General features: G+C 44.9%; 1 protein-coding gene across 4 annotated transcripts in view; it reads left to right on the top strand.

The window, feature by feature from the left end:
• The window catches only part of GPC3 (glypican 3), a 429039-nt gene that overhangs the window by 25452 nt on the left and 383709 nt on the right, over positions 1-19878 (top strand). For all 4 annotated transcript variants that reach the window (XM_007666179.3, XM_029067025.2, XM_029067024.2 and 1 more), the window contains exon 2: positions 13892-14053. In XM_007666179.3, coding sequence (XP_007664369.2) covers positions 13892-14053 — 162 coding nt within the window. The remainder of the gene's footprint in view (positions 1-13891; positions 14054-19878) is intronic.

Below are 19878 nucleotides of genomic sequence, written 5' to 3'. Positions count from 1 at the left end.
CTATGTGCAGAGCACTGTACTAAGCGCTTGGGATGAACAAGTCAGCAACAGATAGAGACAGTCCCTGCCGTTTGACGGGCTTACAGTCTAATCGGGGGAGACAGACAGACAAGAACAATGGCACTAAACAGCGTCAAGGGGAAGAACATCTCGTAAAAACAATGGCAACTAAATAGAATCGAGGCGATGTACAATTCATTAACAAAATAAATAGGGTAACGAAAATATATACAGTTGAGCGGACAAGTACAGTGCTGTGGGGATGGGAAGGGAGAGGTGGAGGAGCAGAGGGAAAAGGGGAAAATGAGGCTTTAACTGCGGAGAGGTAAAGGGGGGATGGCAGAGGGAGTAGAGGGGGAAGAGGAGCTCAGTCTGGGAACGCCTCTTGGAGGAGGTGATTTTTAAGTAAGGTTTTGAAGAGGGAAAGAGAATCAGTTTGGCGGAGGTGAGGAGGGAGGGCGTTCCAGGACCGCGGGAGGACGTGACCCAGGGGTCGACGGCGGGATAGGCGAGACCGAGGGACGGCGAGGAGGTGGGCGGCAGAGGAGCGGAGCGTGCGGGGTGGGCGGTAGAAAGAGAGAAGGGAGGAGAGGTAGGAAGGGGCAAGGTGATGGAGAGCCTTGAAGCCTAGAGTGAGGAGTTTTTGTTTGGAGCGGAGGTCGATAGGCAACCACTGGAGTTGTTTAAGAAGGGGAGTGACATGCCCAGATCGTTTCTGCAGGAAGATGAGCCGGGCAGCGGAGTGAAGAATAGACCGGAGCGGGGCGAGAGAGGAGGAAGGGAGGTCAGAGAGAAGGCTGACACAGTAGTCTAGCCGGGATATAACGAGAGCCCGTAATAGTAAGGTAGCCGTTTGGGTGGAGAGGAAAGGGCGGATCTTGGCGATATTGTAGAGGTGAAACCGGCAGGTCTTGGTAACGGATAAGATGTGTGGGGTGAACGAGAGGGACGAGTCAAGGATGACACCGAGATTGCGGGCCTGCGAGACGGGAAGGATGGTCGTGCCATCCACGGTGATAGTGAAGTCTGGGAGCGGACCGGGTTTGGGAGGGAAGATGAGGAGCTCAGTCTTGCTCATGTTGAGTTTTAGGTGGCGGGCCGACATCCAGGTGGAGACGTCCCGGAGGCAGGAGGAGATGCGAGCCTGAAGGGAGGGGGAGAGGACAGGGGCGGAGATGTAGATCTGCGTGTCATCTGCGTAGAGATGGTAGTCAAAGCCGTGAGAGCGGATGAGTTCACCGAGGGAGTGAGTGTAAATGGAGAACAGAAGAGGGCCAAGAACTGACCCTTGAGGAACTCCAACAGTTAAAGGATGGGAGGGGGAGGAGGCTCCAGCGAAGGAGACCGAGAATGACCGGCCAGAGAGGTAAGAGGAGAACCGGGAGAGGACAGAGTCCGTGAAGCCAAGGTGAGATAAGGTATGGAGGAGGAGGGGATGGTCGACAGTGTCAAAGGCAGCAGAGAGGTCAAGGAGGATCAGAATGGAGTAGGAGCCATTGGATCTGGCAAGAAGGAGGTCATGGGTGACCTTAGAGAGAGCAGTCTCAGTAGAGTGGAGGGGACGGAAGCCAGATCGGAGGGGGTCTAGGAGAGAATGGGAGTTAAGGAATTCTAAGCATCGATTGTAGACGACTCGTTCTAGGATTTTGGAAAGGAAGGGTAGTAGGGAGATAGGACGATAACTGGAGGGGGAAGTGGGGTCAAGAGCGGGTTTTTTTAGGATGGGGGAGACGTGGGCATGTTTGAAGGCAGAGGGGAAGGAGCCCTTGGAGATTGGTTAAAAATAGAAGTTAAGGAAGGGAGGAGGGCAGGGGCGATGGTTTTAAGAAGGTGAGAGGGAATGGGGTCCGAGGCGCAGGTGGAGGGGGTGGCACTTGCGAGGAGGGAGGAGATCTCCTCTGAGGATACTGCAGGGAAGGATGGGAAAGTAGGGGAGGGGGTTGGTGGGGGGGAGGGGAGAGGCGGAGGGGTGACTTTGGGGAGCTCAGACCTGATCGTGTTGATTTTCGTGAGGAAATAGGTGGCCAGATCATCGGGGGTGAGAGATGGGGGAGGGGGAGGAACAGGGGGCCTAAGGAGAGAGTTAAAGGTCCGGAACAATCGGCGGGGGTGACGGGCATGGGTGTCGATGAGGGAGGAGAAGAAGCTTTGCCTGGCGGAGGAGAGGGCAGAGTTAAGGCAGGAAAGGATAAATTTGAAGTGTGTGAGGTCGGCTTGGTGCTTGGACTTTCGCCAGCAGCGCTCAGCAGCTCGAGCATAAGAGTGTAGGAGGGGGACGGAGGAGGTGATCCAGGGCTGTGGGTTAGTGGAGCGAGAGCGGTGGAGGGAAAGGGGGGCGAGAGAGTCGAGATGAGTAGAGAGGGTGGAGTTGAGAGCGGAGACCCGCTCGTCGAGAGTGGGAAGAGAGGACAGGGCGGCAAGGTGAGGCGAGATGCTATTGGAAAGACGGATGGGATCGAGAGAGCGGAGGTCTCTGTGGGGCAGTAGCGAAGATTTGCAGGGGGAGGGAGTGTGAGAGATGAGGCAGGTGAGAAGGTTATGGTCAGAGAGAGGGATTTCAGAGTCGGTGAGGGAGGAGATAGTGCAGCGGTAGGAGGTGACAAGATCGAGGGTGTGACCGAGTCGGTGAGTGGACGCGGTATGGTGGAGGAGGAGGTCGGCAGAGTCGAGGAGGGATAGCAGGCGGGCGGCAGAGGAGTCGTCGGGTACATCCGTATGGATGTTGAAGTCTCCAAGGATCAGAGTGGGCAGAGAGAAGGAGAGGAGGAAGGTGAGAAAGGGGTCAAGGTGGTTGAAGAAGTCGGAGGTGGGACCGGGAGGGCGGTAGATGACGGCGACAAGTAACTGGAGTGGGTGGTAGAGGCGAACGATATGGGCTTCGAAGGAGGGGAAGGAGAGGGAGGGGGGAGGAGGGATAGTGCGGAAGCGGCAACGGGGCGAGAGGAGGAAGCCGACGCCTCCTCCCTTACCGGTGAGTCTGGGGGAGTGGGAGAAGGAGAGGCCTCCGCTGGAGAGAGCGGCGGCGGAGACCGTGTCTTCGGGAGAGAGCCACGTTTCTGAAAGGGCGAGGAGGAGGAGAGAGCGGGAGAGGAAAAGGTCATGGATGAAAGGTAGCTTGCCTGTAATAGAGCGGGGGTTCCAGAGGCCACACTTGAAAGTAGCTGTGGGTGCAAGGGGAGGAGGGGGGGAAGGGCGGGGGGAGGGGAGGGTTTGGATGGGAAGGAGGTGGCGGGGCCCTGGACGAGGAGAGGGGGATGAGGGGTGGCGGTGGGACAAGAGGACTGGGATGGGGCATGGGTGGGGAAGAGAGAAGGGGGGAGGGGGTGAAGAGGGGTTTGGTGGGGGGAAGAGTAGGGGGGGGGGAAGAGGGGTAGCGCTGGTAAAGTGGGGTTCTAGGGCGGGAGAGAGGAGCGAGGGAGGAGACAGAGGAGAGAGCGGGAAAGAGCTGAGCGAGAGAGGGGAAGGGGAAGGGGAGGATAGGAAGGGGCGGGAGGGGGGAGGGGGGGAGGAGGGACATGGCGAGGCCAGAGAGGTGGGTGGCAGCACTGACAACAATAAACAGTAATAAACGAAATCGGTAATATAGCAACATGATACAATATGATACAATACAGTAGTGCTAATATAGCAACATGATACAGTATGATACAATATAGTCGTGTTAATAAAAGGGGTGATGATCAGGGTCGGGGGTAGACTCGATTAAGGGGCGACCTGATCAAATTCAAAGTCTGACGACAATAAACAATAAAAAGCGAGATTGCAAATATAGCAACATGCTACAGTAAGGCACACTACAATAGTGTTAATAAGCAGGCGATGACCAGGGTCGGGGGACGAGCCGACCCTACCCAATCAGACTCAAAGTCAAGCGGCCAGCGGCCGAGAGAGTCCCAGAGCTCATGACCAAATAACCTTCTAAGCGCTGGGGTAGATACAGGGTAATCAGGTTGTCCCACGTGAGGCTCACAGTTAATCCCCATTTTACAGATGAGGTAACTGAGGCACAGACAAGTTGTGACTTGCCTACAGTCACACAGCTGACAAGTGGCAGAGCCGGGAGTCGAACCCATGACCCCTGACTCTGAAGCCCAGGCTCTTTCCACATAGTGCCTCTTCATTACAGGGGGCAATAGCAGTGAAGGAAAAGATGGTGGGGCTGGGGGGGGTGGATGGAGGGGAGGAAGGGGGAGACACTGTCGCTAAATAGCCAAGATTAGTCAGTGGTTGGAATGAAGCCAAGAAACATCCCCTATGGGCGAGGGGAGTTGGAAACCATCCCTTAAGGGTATATGGTGGCTGCCGGGGGGGACGGGGGGACGGGGAGACGGGGAGACGGGGGGGACACGGGACGGGGGGACGGGGGGGGACGGGGGGACAGGGCATTGGGCTTCAACAAGGCTTACAGAGAGGACAACAGCATTAGATCTGAGAGAATTTTGCCTTTGGCACTGCAGATTAGAGACTAATAATTGAAATCGAAAGTTTTTTTCATTGCCCAAGGAGAGAGGCTCAACAACTTCTCTGAATGGAATAATGATTAGCAAAGCACTGAATAGAAGAGATAGGATTCTTAGCTTTAAAACCTTAAGGCAGAATTCGTATGTAAAAGAAATTTTACATCCCCGATGACTCTTGGCAGAATTGGAATGGCTGATTGAAAACATCATCCTGGTCCCTCCAAGGCCTATGCCAAAGCCCAGTGTTCAGAATTTCTCCTTGGATTTTTTGTCTTATGAAAATTATTAATTCTCAATATATCTTTGAACTTCTAGGTTCAGTCAATCAGTCGTATTTATTGAGTGCCTGCTTTGTGCAGAGCACTTGTACTACAGAGGGTCTCTACCCCACATCCTAATCCTTCTCAACCTCTCATTTGCCTTTGACACTGTATACCAGCCCCTTTTCTTGGAAAAGTTATCCAATCTTGGCTTCATTGAAAGGTTGGGTTCTCTTATCTCTCTGGCTGCTTCTCAGTTTCTTTCGAGCTGGCTCCTCTGCCTTCCCTCTGCTAACTGTGGGAGTCCCTGCAAGGCTCACTTCTGCATCTCCTTTTGTTCTCCATGTACTCTTACTTCCTTAGAGTGTGGCTCAGTGGAAAGAGTCCGGGCTTGGGAGTCAGAGGTCATGAGTTCGAATTCCGGATCTGCCACTTGTCAGCTGTGTGACTGTGGGCAAGTCACTTCACTTCTCTGTGCTTCAGTTACCTCATCTGTAAAATGGGGATTAACTGTGAGCCTCATGTGGGGCAATCTGATTACCCTGTATCTTCGCCAGCGCTTAGAACAGTGCTCGGCAAATAGTAAGCGCTTAACAAGTACCAACATTATTATTATTATTAGAGAACTCCTTCACTCCCCTAGCTTCAGCTACCACCTGTATGTGGATAATTATCAATTCTACATCTCCAGCCCTGATCTCTCTCCTTCTCTACAGTCTCGCACTTCCTGGCTGCCTCAAACTTAACATATCCAAAACAGAACTCCTTATCTTCCTACCCAAACCCTGTCCTCCCCGTCCGTCCGTGACTTTCCTATCACAGTAGACAGCACCACCATCCTCCCTGTCTCACAGCGCATTATCTTGGCATTATCCTCGACTTATCTCTCATTCAACCCACATATTCAGTCATATTCACACAATCCTGTCAGTTCAATCTCCAGAATACCACTAAAATCCATTCTCTCCTCTCCATCCAAACTGCTACTACATTAACTTTGGAGCTAAGCAGCAGAGAGAGGGTTTGATATGGTGCTGGCGAAAGATCAGTTCTAGGCCTCAGAGCAAAAAGCCTTTCCCTTTCCACTACTTGATGTGATTTGTGCTGCCCCTCTCCTATCCTGGGGCTCTGTGTTGTGAAAACTGGATAGTCAGGGCCAGCATCCAGAAAATCACTCAGAGTAGCAGGTCACTATTGTGGAAACATAGGGCACATGACCAAATGGCAGGGGGACTTTTGATTTGTTAATGGATTCCCTGAATTGGAGTGACTTTCAGGGCTGTCTAAGGATCAGGGTGGAGAAGGCATATCTTGCCATTTATAAGAATAATTGGTATTAAGCACTTCCTCTGTACTTAGCACTGGGGTCGACATAAGTTAAATCAATCAATATAATTTATTGAGTGCTTACTATATGGAGAGCACTGTTCTAAGCACTTGGGAGAGTACAATACTACAGATATAGTAGACAGGTTCTCTGCCCATAACAAATTTACAGTTTAGGGGGGAGAGAGACATTAATATGAATCAATAAGCAATTTATAACAATGTGAAGGTATGTACCGAAATGCTGCGGGGATGGGTTGAGTATCACATGTCCAAAGATAACAGATCTAAGTGCATAGGAAGAGGTAGAAAGGAGGGCGAACTGGGGAAAAGAGGACTTAATTGAGGAAGGCCTCTTGGAGGAGATGTGACCTTAATGATACTTTTGAGTGGGGAGATAGTGGTGGTCTGGGAAGGAGTTGCAGGCTAGAAGGAGGGCATGGGAAAGAGGTTGATGGCAAGATAGAAGAGATTGGGGCACAGTGAGTAAGCTGGTGCCAGAAGATCGGAATTTGTGGGCTGGGCTGCAGTAGGAGATCAGTGAATTGAGGTAGGAAGGGGGAGCTGATTGAGTGCTTTAAAGATAATTTGGACAGAGACAATCCCTGTCCCATAGAGGCCTCACATTTTGAGGAGGAAGGAGAACAGGCATTTTCATGCTCATTTTACAGATGAGGAAACCTAGGCACAGAGATGTTAAGTGTCTTGCCCAAGGGCACAAAGCAGGCAGTTGGCAGAACTAAGGCTAGAACCCAGGTCCTCTGAATCCCAGGTTTGGGCTTTTTCCACTAGGCCACACTACTTCTCATGGGTTCCAGGGAGGCATAGTGCCAATTTTTAGTAAAGAGAATGCATGTAAGCACTCAAGCCCACAGATTGATTACTTGATCTATTCAGAGTGTACTCATAGGTGCACATTCTCAATAAAACTGAAACCAAAGTGATAGAAAGTTACTGAAGTTATGCAGTTTCATGTAATCAATCAGGGGCATTTACTGAACACTTATTGTATGTAGAGCACTATACTAATTACCTGGGAGAGCACAATACAATAGTGATAGATACCTTCCTTGCCCACAGTGACCTTACATTCTAGAGGGGGAGACAGATATTAATATAAGTACATTATGGATATATACATAAGTGCTGTTGGACTGAGGGTGAGGGGAATATCTAGATTTCCACAGGGTACAGAGCCAAGTTCATAGAACTTTTAGACGCCAGTTCATAGGGTCACATTAAACACTCCTCATAATGGAGTACCAATTTTATTTCCACTCAGAAGAGTCTGAAGCATTTAAATCACTCATTCTGGCCATGAATGAGTTCTGATCCCAGGATGAACAGGGTGCTTATTGAAGGCCCACTTAGTTCCGTGCACTAAGAACTTGGAAAGCACAGGATAAAGACAGGACATGTTCCTTGCCCAAAAAGAGCTTACACTCTAAAGGGGAAGACAGGTATAAAAGTATTTTACGACTAAAGTGGTCAAAATAAATGTGGACATATAAACATGAGTCCTATGGAGGGTATAAATAACTTCATGAATGCTAATGTCTGAATTCCTAATATAAGGCCACTCTTTTAGGGTAAAGTCTTCATTTGTGTGCCCTTGGTAAATAATGTTTGCCCAGCAACTTAACTTCACCCACTGAGTTCAAATACAGGCAGTTTTCAAATACAGGCAGTTCTTTCAACTGCCTCTCTGTCTTGGGGAGAGAGACTGAACAAGCAGGTTTGATTTGAGTTTAAAAAATAATTAGGAAAAAGGTCCCTTAATAGCAGCAAGTCATATTTGATGTTAATTGAGTATATTAATACTTTTGGATGGAAGAAGAACATAGCCTCAGTTTTAAAATACCCTTTAAATGTCTGATACATAATTTAGTTCATTAGTATGGTGACCTGCACTTATTAATTTTAGTAATTTGAATAGGAATCTATTATTTTTCAATGCATGCATGTCATTAAAAAGCTATGAAATAGCCAATTCTTTATTATTAATTCTTCTGTACCGTATTTCTGTTTTAATGACAATACATTATTATTTTTAACATAATGTACTTTTATAGGGAAAAAAATCATCTGTGCATTAAGCAGACCTTGGCAATGAAATGTGTCAAATCATCTGTTTTATATTGGAAAAAGGTTTCTCTTTTCATTGTTACTCAGCCTTGACCATTCTCCCATGTTTGAAAGTTTTAATTTATTCTTCTGAAAGTGAAAGGATCAAGGTCCACATTAATTTTTATCCTATTCTTTAATGTATATTCTAAGTTCTTTACAGTTTAGTCATAGGTTAAAATTTAGATTAGTGAAGAGAGCCCATATAGAAAATACAATAGAAGACATGATTAATCACTGACTAATCACATATTAGGCTGAAAGAACCTTGAGAGGCTGTGGAGTCTTGTTCCATTCTCAGGGAAGGAAGGTGATAGGCTCTTAGTCTTTTCTTCAGGAAGCTAATTCCATGAATCTCTCCTGCCAGTTAATCACTTTGGTAGTTCTACTCTGAACTCAGGTTTTTCCATTTTCTTCAGCTGTGGAACCCAGTTTGAACTCAGGCTATAGTCTGACTAGGGCTGTGTAGAATGGGAGATTTAATCTCTATTTCTCCTTACTATTTATTAAATTACAAGGTAAAAAGGATGCTATAATGGGTCACATTTTAGCATTCAGGGGATGCTGGAAGAATCTGTCTGACAATTGTTTTCTTTGCTTCCATCCTTATGATTTTCCATCCCCACTAATTTCCTACTAATAAAATGTACATTGCCTACTAATCATTAGCTTTTATCTACTTTACACCCTCTATCTTTTTCAGACACATTTACACCTGGCCAACTCTTCTCATTTTTGCATCTGTGCATTTATTTTTCCTTTCCCCAGCATGCAATCTAGCATTTGTCCTTATTAAACTTCATTCTGTTCATTTCTCTCATCTGTCAAGCTCACATTGAATACTGTCTCTTCCAAAGGACTGACCGTCCCTGCCAGCTTGGAGTGATTTGCAAACTTAATGAGCCTGTTTCTCTGCTCCATCCTCCATGTCATTTTTTGAAAATTCTAAGCACCGTGGGACTTAAGAAGTGATTCCTAGAAAACTCCAGGTCTTATTTTCTTCTCCTCCCTCACCTTAATGCCTCTGTCTCTCATCTACTCCACCTCACCCTTTGTCTTGGTGTTGGCAGCCTCTCCTTGGATTCAGTCTTCTGGCCAGTTGTTCCTTCATTCGTATTTCTTGAGTGTTTATGGTGTGCCAAGCACAGTTGCCTTACTTCCTAATAATTGTGAAGTATAGGCCAGTGTTTCACGCCATTATTTGTCTGAGGCATGCTGAAGACATGAGACGCAGTGTATAATCACACCCTTTCCAGCAGAAGAGTTAACTTGTTCAAAGTTGTTCAGAGGGGAAGGAGATTAATCTGATGGTACTCTTTTCTTTTCAGAACAACCCTGGTTGCTACCTTGAACAGAATATTTTCTTCAAGATGTTTCAAATTGTTTTATAGAGAGGATTTTAGGCAAAGATTGGCTCTCTTCTAATCTTTAGGCTGTCGGGCAGTCCTCCATGTGTCGTCACAAATGCTGTGATTCTGCATGGCTTCATTAACTCAAGTTGTAACAGTAACATTACCTTAAATGTGTACAGTGCTTTTACTTTTCCATAGTGCTTTTATATGAGTTATTTCATTTTATCCTCCAATCATCCCTGTGAGAGAGGCATATTCTATTATCCCCATTTTACACATGAGGAAACTGAGGTCCAAAAAAGGTAAGATCACTTGCCCAGGGTCTTGCACAGCATACCAGGGTAGAGCCTGGACTAGAACACAGATCTCCTGATTACTAGGCCCTCACTTTTTCCACTAGACCCCAATTTCCCAGGACATTGCTTACTGGGGCCTATAGATTTGAATATTCCTATCCTATTTAAGCAGTTTTTTTCTGTCTTTCTCCACTCTATCTTTGCTTCTGCTCTTCCAGTTAATACATCCATTGACCTATGTTCCCAGTTTCTTTTTTGTCTTTTTCAGGAAGGATTATTATTATTAGTAGTAGTATTTATTGAATGTTTACCTTGTGCAGTGTACTGTACTAGGTGTTTAGGAATAATTGACATGCTTCCTGACCACAAGGAGCTTATTATAACTGGGGAGATAAAGATGAAAGTATTTACAACATTGTCAGTTAAATTGAATGGACATGTAGATGCATGAATACTAAATTCAGAAGTGCTAGGCTTAAGTTTCCTCTGCTCCCCCTCCCCTCCCGACTGCCCTGACTTGTTCCCTTTGCTCTACCCCTTCCCCGCCCCACAACATTTGTGTATATATGTATGTATTTATAATTAAAAATCTTTTAATTTTTATTAATGCTGTGTATATAGCTATAATTCTATTTATTTATATTGATGTTACTGATGCCTGTTTACTTGTTTTGATATCTGTCTCCCCTGTTCTAGACTGTGAGCCCATTGTGGGTAGGGATTGTCTCTCTTTGTTGCTGAATTGTACTTCCCAAGCACTTAGTACAGTGCTCTACACACAGTCAATAAATGATCGAATGAATGAAAGTTTAAGACTACGGCCAAACCCAAAGCATTAAATGCCTTTGTTTTATTCGTATTATTTACTTTCAAGAGATAAAAGGACATTTTTTCTACTTGTTCTTTGTCATAATCTTCCTGTAATCACAGAGCTGGGAGGAACTTGGAGAGATGATCTGGTCAAACATCCCTCCAGACAAGAGGAGTCTATGGCTTAGTGGCAAGAGCAGGGGCTCGTGAGTCAGAGGACATGGGTTCTAATCCCAGTTCTGCCACTTGTCTGCTGTGTGATCTTGGACAGGCCACTTAACCTCTCAGTGCCTTAGTTACATCATCTGTAAAATGGAGTTTAAGACTGTAAGCCCCACATGGGACAACCCGATTATCTTGTATCTACCCCAGTGCTTAGAACAGTACTTGGCACATAGTAAGCACTTAACAAGTACCATAATAATAATTATTATCTAAACCACCTAGGACAGTAGTGACCTTGTCATGTGGTTGATGGAGCAACCTTCCTCAGTAGCTTCTTTCAGCATTTTATCCTCTGAACCACAAATAGTTCTTCCACATGTCCAACTGAACTCTCCTTTCATTCATTTTTCTCTTATGTTTCTGTGGATCTAGAGATTGCCGATCAGAATCTGGAAAGACCAACATATTTGAGAAGACTTACTTGCCTTCATCTCCCAGGGCGGGCTATACCAATGCACACCAAGGCCAAGGCACCAGTTTGGCAGCCCCCATCCCCACTGAGACAGGACCAATCCACTCGCCCTTATCCCCTCACTTTGTTCAGTGTTTTTTATCCCAAGTGTAGTCAGGGGGTAGTCAGAAGAGCTGAAGTCTAGATGGGGAAGGTTGGCTATAGGCCCTTTTCCACACTGTTTCTCCATCCTGTCTGGGGCAGTTTTTTAAATGGTATTAGTTAAATGCTTGATATTTGCCAGGCATTGTACTAAGCGCTGGGGTAGATACAAAGTCATCAGGTTGGACACAGTCCCTGTCCTGCATAGGGCTCACAGTCTAAATCCCCGTTTTACAGTTGAGGAAATGGAGGCATAGAAAGGGTAAGTGATTTGCCCAAGGTGACAGAGCAGACAGGTGGTGGAGCTGGGAGTAGAACTCGTGCTCGATCCAGTAGGCCACACTGCTTCTCTTTGCTCAGCTACATTGCTCAACCTCTTCACCTGCACCTTCCAATTTTCAGCTCTGTTTGCCCAAACTGTCTTTGACCCTAAAGAATTCCAATTCCTTTTACCTTTTCTCCTATTTTATATCCCTTTCATGTTTTTATTACCACATTTCTAGGATCACCAAATCCTTTCTTTTTGGACCCTTTTACAGTCAGACGTCTGGGCCAGTCACTACCTTGTTTATATCACTTTGTGTCTTCTGCAAGTACCTGCCTTGTCCTGATATAGCTTCCGAGTTTATTCCTATTTGCCTTTAGCAGCTTTGCCATCTTCAATTATAATTAACTTTTCTTCTTCAGGTTACATTTTCCCAATCATCACCTCGACATTTTTGCACTTCCAACACCCTGCTGTGCCTTTCTACATATTGGTTTGCATTCTTTTCTATTTATGCACTTCCTCCACTTACCTGTAAATTGTTTTTGTATCTCCCTTGTTAGATTGTGAGGTCCTTGAGTCCAGCGATTATGTCTTCTAAAAATCTGCTCAGTCTATCCAAGTGCTCAACATAGTAGGTGATCAAAAAAACCCTACTGATTGATTAAAGACCAGATAGCTGTATGAACTTGATATACCTAAGCTTTGCTGAAGCTTCGACTCTTCCTTTTTCTCAGACTTTAGCATCTTCTTCCACGGCATGTCTTGTACATGGGTTTTGTTTGTAAAATTATGGTATTCATTGTGCACCATGCTGCTTGTTGCATCCACTGCCCCAGTGGGGATGTCACTGGCAGAGGCGAGAGAGTGGTGCCATGCAGACTACCAGCATTATAATAGATTCTTTTATGCTGGTTCTTAGTCCTGATGCCCTCATGACTGGACAGAGCTTCATCAGTCATTTATGATGGGGGGGAGGGTCCATCATCATTGTTATTTGGGATTCATCTCTCTGTGCAATCCTTTGTTTAGCCAATTAGTGTTCTCTCTACCTTTTTCCATCCCTTTCTCTTCCCTTCTTTTCCCCATCCCCTAGCCTCCTGAGGCTTTTTTTGGCTTGGCTCTGATAAGTCTGGTTTAAAACAAGAAGCGGCCTGGCCCAGTGGAAAGAGCACGGCCCTGGGAGTCAGAGGTTCTGAGTTCTAATTCTGGCTCTGCCACTTTTCTACTGTGTGATGTTGGGCAAGACACTTCTCTGTGCCTATATACTATCTGTAAAATGGGGATTAAGACCATGAGCTCCATGAGGAACATGGACTGTGTACAACGTGATTATCTTGTATCTACCCCAGTGTTTAGTACTGTGCCTGCCACATAGGAAGCACTTAGCAAATATATTTTAAAGCCCCCTAACCCTCATTATTAGGTCTGGCAGTCTTTTCCCACCATAGGCACTTCTTTTGTTACATGAATTCCATCACCAGTAACCAGGCTCTCTCCTAAAAGAGTATTAAAGTTGTAACATTTTAGAGTAAAAGAACAGTGAACTAGATCCTGTTTTCCTCTTCTGAAGACAATCAAAAAGTCTTTAAGTTCAGACCACAATTTAAAAATCCATTTTAAGGCTGTGTGTGAGATTGACATTTATAGAAGATAGAGTTGAAGTCTCTGTCTCCAACCCCAAATTGTATTTTGACAAAACATTAAGTATCACCTTTCCATCCAGTTCCACAATTGCAGCAGTGAAATAGATTCAGTGATATGTGTATTATGATGGGCTCTGCTTTCTTTTGCCTCTTATGTCTGCAGCTTATTTCAAGGCTATAGCTAAGAGGATATTTTCTATGTTGGCACCTTGAGCCAAAGACTAGTGCCACTCGAGGCCTCTACTACTATTATTTTGTTCTGAAGCAGAAAGGGTATATCTATCTATGAATAAACCCCTCAATTTTGCAATATTTTTAAATGAACATTTGATTCTGTAAAGAAGTAATTGAGTGCAGAATTTGCAAATCACACCTAGAATGCAATTTTAGTTCAATACCAAATGGTAAGGCATCCCAGATCAGAGATGGATAAGAATCATTTGGAAAAATCTGTAATTAATGGAAACTATTGCCTTGTCACAGAATTGCCCCCAGTCCATGCCATTTACCTATAACCTCCTCTTTTCTCTGTCATTTTATTTACTGAAGCATACTGCAAACTTTTGTTTTTTAGGGTCTGATTTGCAAGTGTGTATCCCCAGAGGGCCCACATGCTGCTCGAGAAAAATGGAAGAAAAATACCAGGTAACAGCCCGATTGAACATGGAGCAACTTCTCCAATCTGCAAGTATGGAACTCAAGTTTTTAATTATTCAGAATGCTGCTGTTTTCCAAGGTGAGTTTTCAGGATCATTTTATCTGAAAAAAAAGCATTCAAATATGCAGTATCCAAATAATTATTTCATTCAGTGGCATGTTGCATGATGAGTAAGAATGGTGTGGTCCTAATAGCAAAGTCCCTTTCAAACATGTACTAATGCTGCCTAAATATTGCCAAAATCCATGGAACCTAGTCGGTGCCATTTATTCATGTAAAACCGTTATTTTAATTTCAGGAATATCTGATATATATGAAAATACTCCAGGTTTTCTTGTGCTATGGAAATGACACTTCCTGCCTTTTAAGTGATCTTAAATGCTGCCGCTGATGCTGATTATTATTTTAAATGGTATTTATTAAGCACTAACCCTATGTTCCAGGCACTATAATAATAATAATAATAATGTTGGTATTTGTTAAGCGCTTACTATGTGCAGAGCACTGTTCTAAGCGCTGGGGTAGACACAGGGGAATCAGGTTGTCCCACGTGGGGCTCACAGTCTTCATCCCCATTTTACAGATGAGGGAACTGAGGCACAGAGAAGTTAAGTGACTTGCCCACAGTCACACAGCTGACAAGTGGCAGAGCTGGGATTCGAACTCATGAGCCCTGACTCCAAAGCCCGTGCTCTTTCCACTGCGCCACGCTGCTTCTCAGGACTATATTAGGTGCTGTTGTAGATACCAGAATATCAGGTTGGGTGCAGTCCCTGGTCCACATAGGACTCACAGCCTTAATCCCTGTTTTACAGATGAGGCAGCTGAGGCACAGAGAAGTTGTGACTTGTTTGAGGTTCAGATGTGAGTTCTATTCTCCTGTCCAGCCAGAACTTCCTGCCGGGAGGCTGGAGAAGCACTAGCTAGTGGGTAGTTTGTGCCATTGTTGCAAGGCTGTCGGGAGTCGTGAACACCTTGTCCAAGGGGCTCCACTCTCTTTTGTCTGGGAGAGGAGCGAGAGAAGAGAGGAAATCTGGTACTCAGCAGTGAGCAAGGAGATTCACTGCAGCTGCAGTTACGGAAGCCTCACCCAGACTGTGCCACTCATTCATAGGACAGCAAAGTCCCCTGCTTCAGCATCCTTCCCTTGCCTGCAGAAGTGTTCTTCCATTGGGTTTAAGCTACACCAGTAGTTATGGTGAAAGTGGTTATTTTTATTCTTTATGTGTCTTTACTTGCTCTCCGACTTCAAGCTCCTGAAGGGAGGACAGTACCACAGTTCTGTCTTCTCTGAAACATCCTTGTGAAGACGTGGGATAATTGAAACCAGGGATACTCTTGGCTGCAGTGTTGCCTTTTTTTTTTTTTTTTACCTCAGCATAAGGAGGACCATTCTCAAATAATAATGATAATTATGGTAGGTACTTAATAATGTTGGTATTTGTTAAGTGCTTACTATGTGCAGAGCACTGTTCTAAGCGCTGGGGCAGATACAGGGTCATCAGTTGGTCCCACGTGAGGCTCACAGATAATCCCCATTTTACAGATGAGGTAACTGAGGCCCAGAGAAGTGAAGTGACTTGCCCACAGTCACACAGCTGACAAGTGGCAGAGCTGGGAGTCGAACCCATGACCTCTGATTCCGAAGCCCACGCTCTTTTCACTGAGCCACGCTGCTGCTACTTGTTAAGTGCTAACTCTGTGCCAGGCACTGTGCAAAGTGGTCCAGTAGGTACAAGATAATCAGGTTTAACATAGTCTCTGTCCCACTCGGGGTTCCCAGTCTAAGTAGAAGGGAGTAGGATTTAACCCCCATTTTGCAGATGAGGGCACTGAGGCTCAGAGAAGTTAAGTGACTTGTCCAACGTCACACAGCAGGTATGGGGTGGAGCTGGTCCTCTGACTTCCAGGCCTGTGCTCTTTCCACTTAGACCATGCTGCTTCCCTTGGAATGTCATGAAATGAGAGAGCCTGCCTAGTATAGTTGCTTTTAGATGTTGAAGTGATACTGTTTAGACTGAGAGTTTACCCCTAGGTCTAAGGCTGTAGAGACTGATCTATGAACAGGGATTCTTTCCACACTGTGCTCATGCCAAAATGTCAATAGCGTTTTATTTATATTTGCCATGTATGGTGCTGTTCTCAATTTTACTTCCTGATATCAGTCTCCTGAAGCATCTGCTCTTAAAAATCCTCTCATAGTCTCATTTGCTGCTGCTTTTGTTGCTGCTTTCCTTCTGCAGCCCTAAGTTAAGGGATGCCCCTAACGCAGGGAGGAAAGAATCAGTCAGCATATCCTAAAAATACTTACAGAAAAATAGCAAGATTGTAGAGTAGATTGGAATCTAAAAATAGTTAAACTCCTGGAATTAAATCAGAATCAAATACAGTTTGATCATGTAGATCTATAAATGATGTTTAAAAATAATTATACGAAAAAGTAAATGTAAAGTTTGGTTCAGTTATGTTGAAATATATATTGAAAACATTTTCTTGTGTGCAGGCTTCTGGTAAGATGCAGTTGATCCTACCAAGTACAGGTTATGGAATTTGAAATATTTGTTAAACTTGTTTATGCTTCAGGCCGCTTGGTTGGCTTTGAGACTAACAATTTGGCATTAGGATGAATAATTTATACTGATTTAAAAAATACATGTACCATTTATGTAGCTCCTAAATTGGTTTTGGAATGGGTCTTCAGGTTTAGAGTTGGTGATGAGAAATGATGTGATTTATTTTATTTTTTTTAGTCTTCACAGCAACTCAAGAATTAGGTCAAAGGGGAAAGAGAGCTGTTCATTTCTGCAGTGAAAATTCACATATTTTTCATGGCTTGATTCACGGATGGGAGGGTCATTGTTGTCATGGGCAAATATAGGGTTGTTCCCATATTATTTACCTGGACATGATACAAAATAGTGGTCCAGTGCCCAGCTAGCCCTTGAGCAGGTCTGGAAGGCAGGGGAGTTTTGTGGTTCTGTGGATAAATTAGATGGTGGCAGGAACTCTGGGAGCTGTTTCTTCTCCCGTCCTAAACTTGAACAGAATTCACAAAATTTGGGGTGTAGGCCTGCTCAGGAGATGGTACTATTATTATTTTTATTACTACTATTATTAAGTGCTACAGTAGCTACAGGTTTATGAGGTTGGAGGTGCTCCTGTCTCATATGGAGCTCACAATCTAGAAGGGACAACAGGTATTTAATCACCATTTTAAAATGAGGAAACAGAGGCACAGAGAAGTAAGGTGATTTGCCCAGGGTAACCCACGTAGCAATTGGCAGAGTAAGGACTAGTCCTCTGACTCCCAGGTCCCTGCTCTTTCCACTAGGCAATGTTACTTCTCAACGAAGTGTGTAAAGTTGGGGATGGTTTGGTGACACATTTTTGCCTGGACACTGGTGATAACCAGGTTATTGCTGTCTTTCCCCACTTCACCCAACCCAAGTTGGAATTGAGAAACCGTAGATGGAAATGGTGAGGCAGTAGTTCTTCCTCATGGGATTGTTTTTCTCCCAACCTTCCCACTCCCCACAGTGCCACATGCCACTTGTTGAAAAAACTCAATTCATGACTCTGGCTGAAGCTGGGACTGCGAGGACCAGCCTGGTCCTCAGTGGGCCAGGGGGCCTTGGAAGGGACCTAGCCTTTTCCCTGTAGTTCTGATAGGCCAGGGGCTACGGTTGGCATGAAGGCCATCTATAGTCATGAAGAGTGTATTAGAGAAATGAAAAATGTGGCACTTGGGTGGTGGAGGTTTTGGATGGGTGGAGCATGGGCTGGGACACATGGGAGCTGCAGATAAATGGAGAAAAGATTAATTCATTCATTCAATAGTGTTTATTGAATGCTTACTATGTGCAGAGCACTGCACTAAGTGCTTGTGGTGGGGAATGAAGTGGGGACTTTTAAAGATGTGCACGGAGGGTGGACTGGAAGAGCTCAGGGGACAGGAAGGGGGCCAGCTTACCTCGTTACCAGCTGGGGTTGTCAGAATGGAGATGACATGACTATTTTACTTGAGTGTAGTGAAAGTCAACTTCACTGTCTGTCACTAAACTGCCAGGTCTTCCTTATCCTCAATAGGAGAGATTTTGATGTACCTGCTTCAGTTCTTCTTTGTTGTAGCTACTATGTAGATGGAGAGCATTCAATCCAATCTGGACTGGGGTTCAGGCTCTTTGCCCACTTCAGCCAAGATTTTAGTTTATGACCATGGGAGAGCTTCCTAGTTTCAGACAGCAATCCCTCACCTACAGAAACAACCCTCATAACCTATTTGGTTTACAGGAAAACTGCCCTTACAAGAGAGCCCAGGACTCTTTTCTAAAGTAGTTGGAATGCTTTGTTGCTAATGTTGTTTTGATGATGACTGAAGCATTAAAAAAAAGTTCTTTATTTTCAATCTTTGCCTTGCCTCGTTTCCTAAATTTAATTTACTTAGATGTGCTCAGAAATACAAGAGTACTGCAGTAGTTCTTTTTTTTCTGCCTAATTAACTGTTCTTGGAAAACTTTTGGGAAAGTGGAAAGATTTCCTTTCTTTCTTCCTTCCACCCCTCACTTTTCCACAGTTTTCTCCTTTTCAGACCAAGCTGTTTTGCTAATTTATTTAGTTGATGGAATATGGGTTTAAAGTCAAACGTATTGTTTTCTTAACGTTTTTTCCTAGTGGGAAACAGCCCCGACACTGCATCATCCTATCAATTAATGGTATTTATTGAGCCCTTACTATGTGCAGAGCACTGTACAGGAAAGCAACGTGGCTCAGTGGAAAGAGCCTGGGATTCGGAGTCAGAGGTCATGGGTTCGACTCCCGGCTCTGCCACTTGTCAGCTGTGTGACTGTGGGCAAGTCACTTAACTTCTCTGTGCCTCAGTTACCTCATCTGTAAAATGGGGATTACCTGTGAGCCTCACGTGGGACAACCTGATTACCCTGTATCTACCCCAGCACTTAGAACAGTGCTCGGCACATAGTAAGCACTTAACAAATACTAACATTATTATTATTATTATTACAGAGCCTCTGCCTTCTCATCCACTGACATGCTGACTTTCCAAATGGTTGTCAAGGCACCCTTCAGGTGCCATGAGAGGCCGTACTGAATGCTTTCCATTTGGTGAAGTGCTTTAGCATCTTTTCCTCCTTTCCAGTAGAACAAATGATTCGGGACCCTGGGAAAGAGAAATTATAGATCAGGAGATTTCCCTCCCTCTCCTTCTTCAGGGCTCTGATGAATGTGAGAGTATGCTGGTGGTTGGAAGGTGATGGGAAAACTTATTTGTAATCTCTTTGAGAGTAGGAATCTTGTCTTCTAGCTCTAGAGAAAACTCTCAAGCACTAATGAAGGGCTCCACACAGTGAGTGCTCAATAAATAAAATTGATTGATTGTACCCCCGGTGCTTCAAGACAGAGTTCTGGGGTAAGAGGAGGCAGCAAGCTGTGGATAGCTGACAGTTCGTGGAATCTCTCCACATTTTCAAAAACCCAGTTTTCCCAAGCAGAGATGTGATGGTACTGTCAGGGCTTTCTAGGATCTCTCTTCCCCTGCTCCTCTCCCTTTGAAGAACTCAGTTATTTTGATGAGGCACAGATTGTCTTCTCAGATCACTGGGGAAGAAAAGACAGGAAATTGAGTGAACACAGAGAGAGAAAACAAACAGCTTGGCCTAGTGACAAGAGGAACCTGTAAGTGTTTAACAAGTATCACTTAAATAACACAGCAATAATAACACATTTTTTTTTTTATTAGTCAAGGAAGCTGTTTTTTTTAAATCTCTGCAAGGTAAGTTAGAAGCTCTAAAGTTCCCTGCTGTCTTCACCTGTCCCTGTTGTCTTCTCCTCAGTCATCTTCCCTCCATTTTGTATAGTTCCTTTGAAAACAGACAAGTGTGCTTCAA

Source organism: Ornithorhynchus anatinus, chromosome 6, assembly GCF_004115215.2.
Source record: "Ornithorhynchus anatinus isolate Pmale09 chromosome 6, mOrnAna1.pri.v4, whole genome shotgun sequence".
In the NCBI taxonomy this organism is placed as follows: domain Eukaryota; kingdom Metazoa; phylum Chordata; class Mammalia; order Monotremata; family Ornithorhynchidae; genus Ornithorhynchus; species Ornithorhynchus anatinus.
This window is presented reverse-complemented; position numbering and strand designations above follow the sequence as displayed.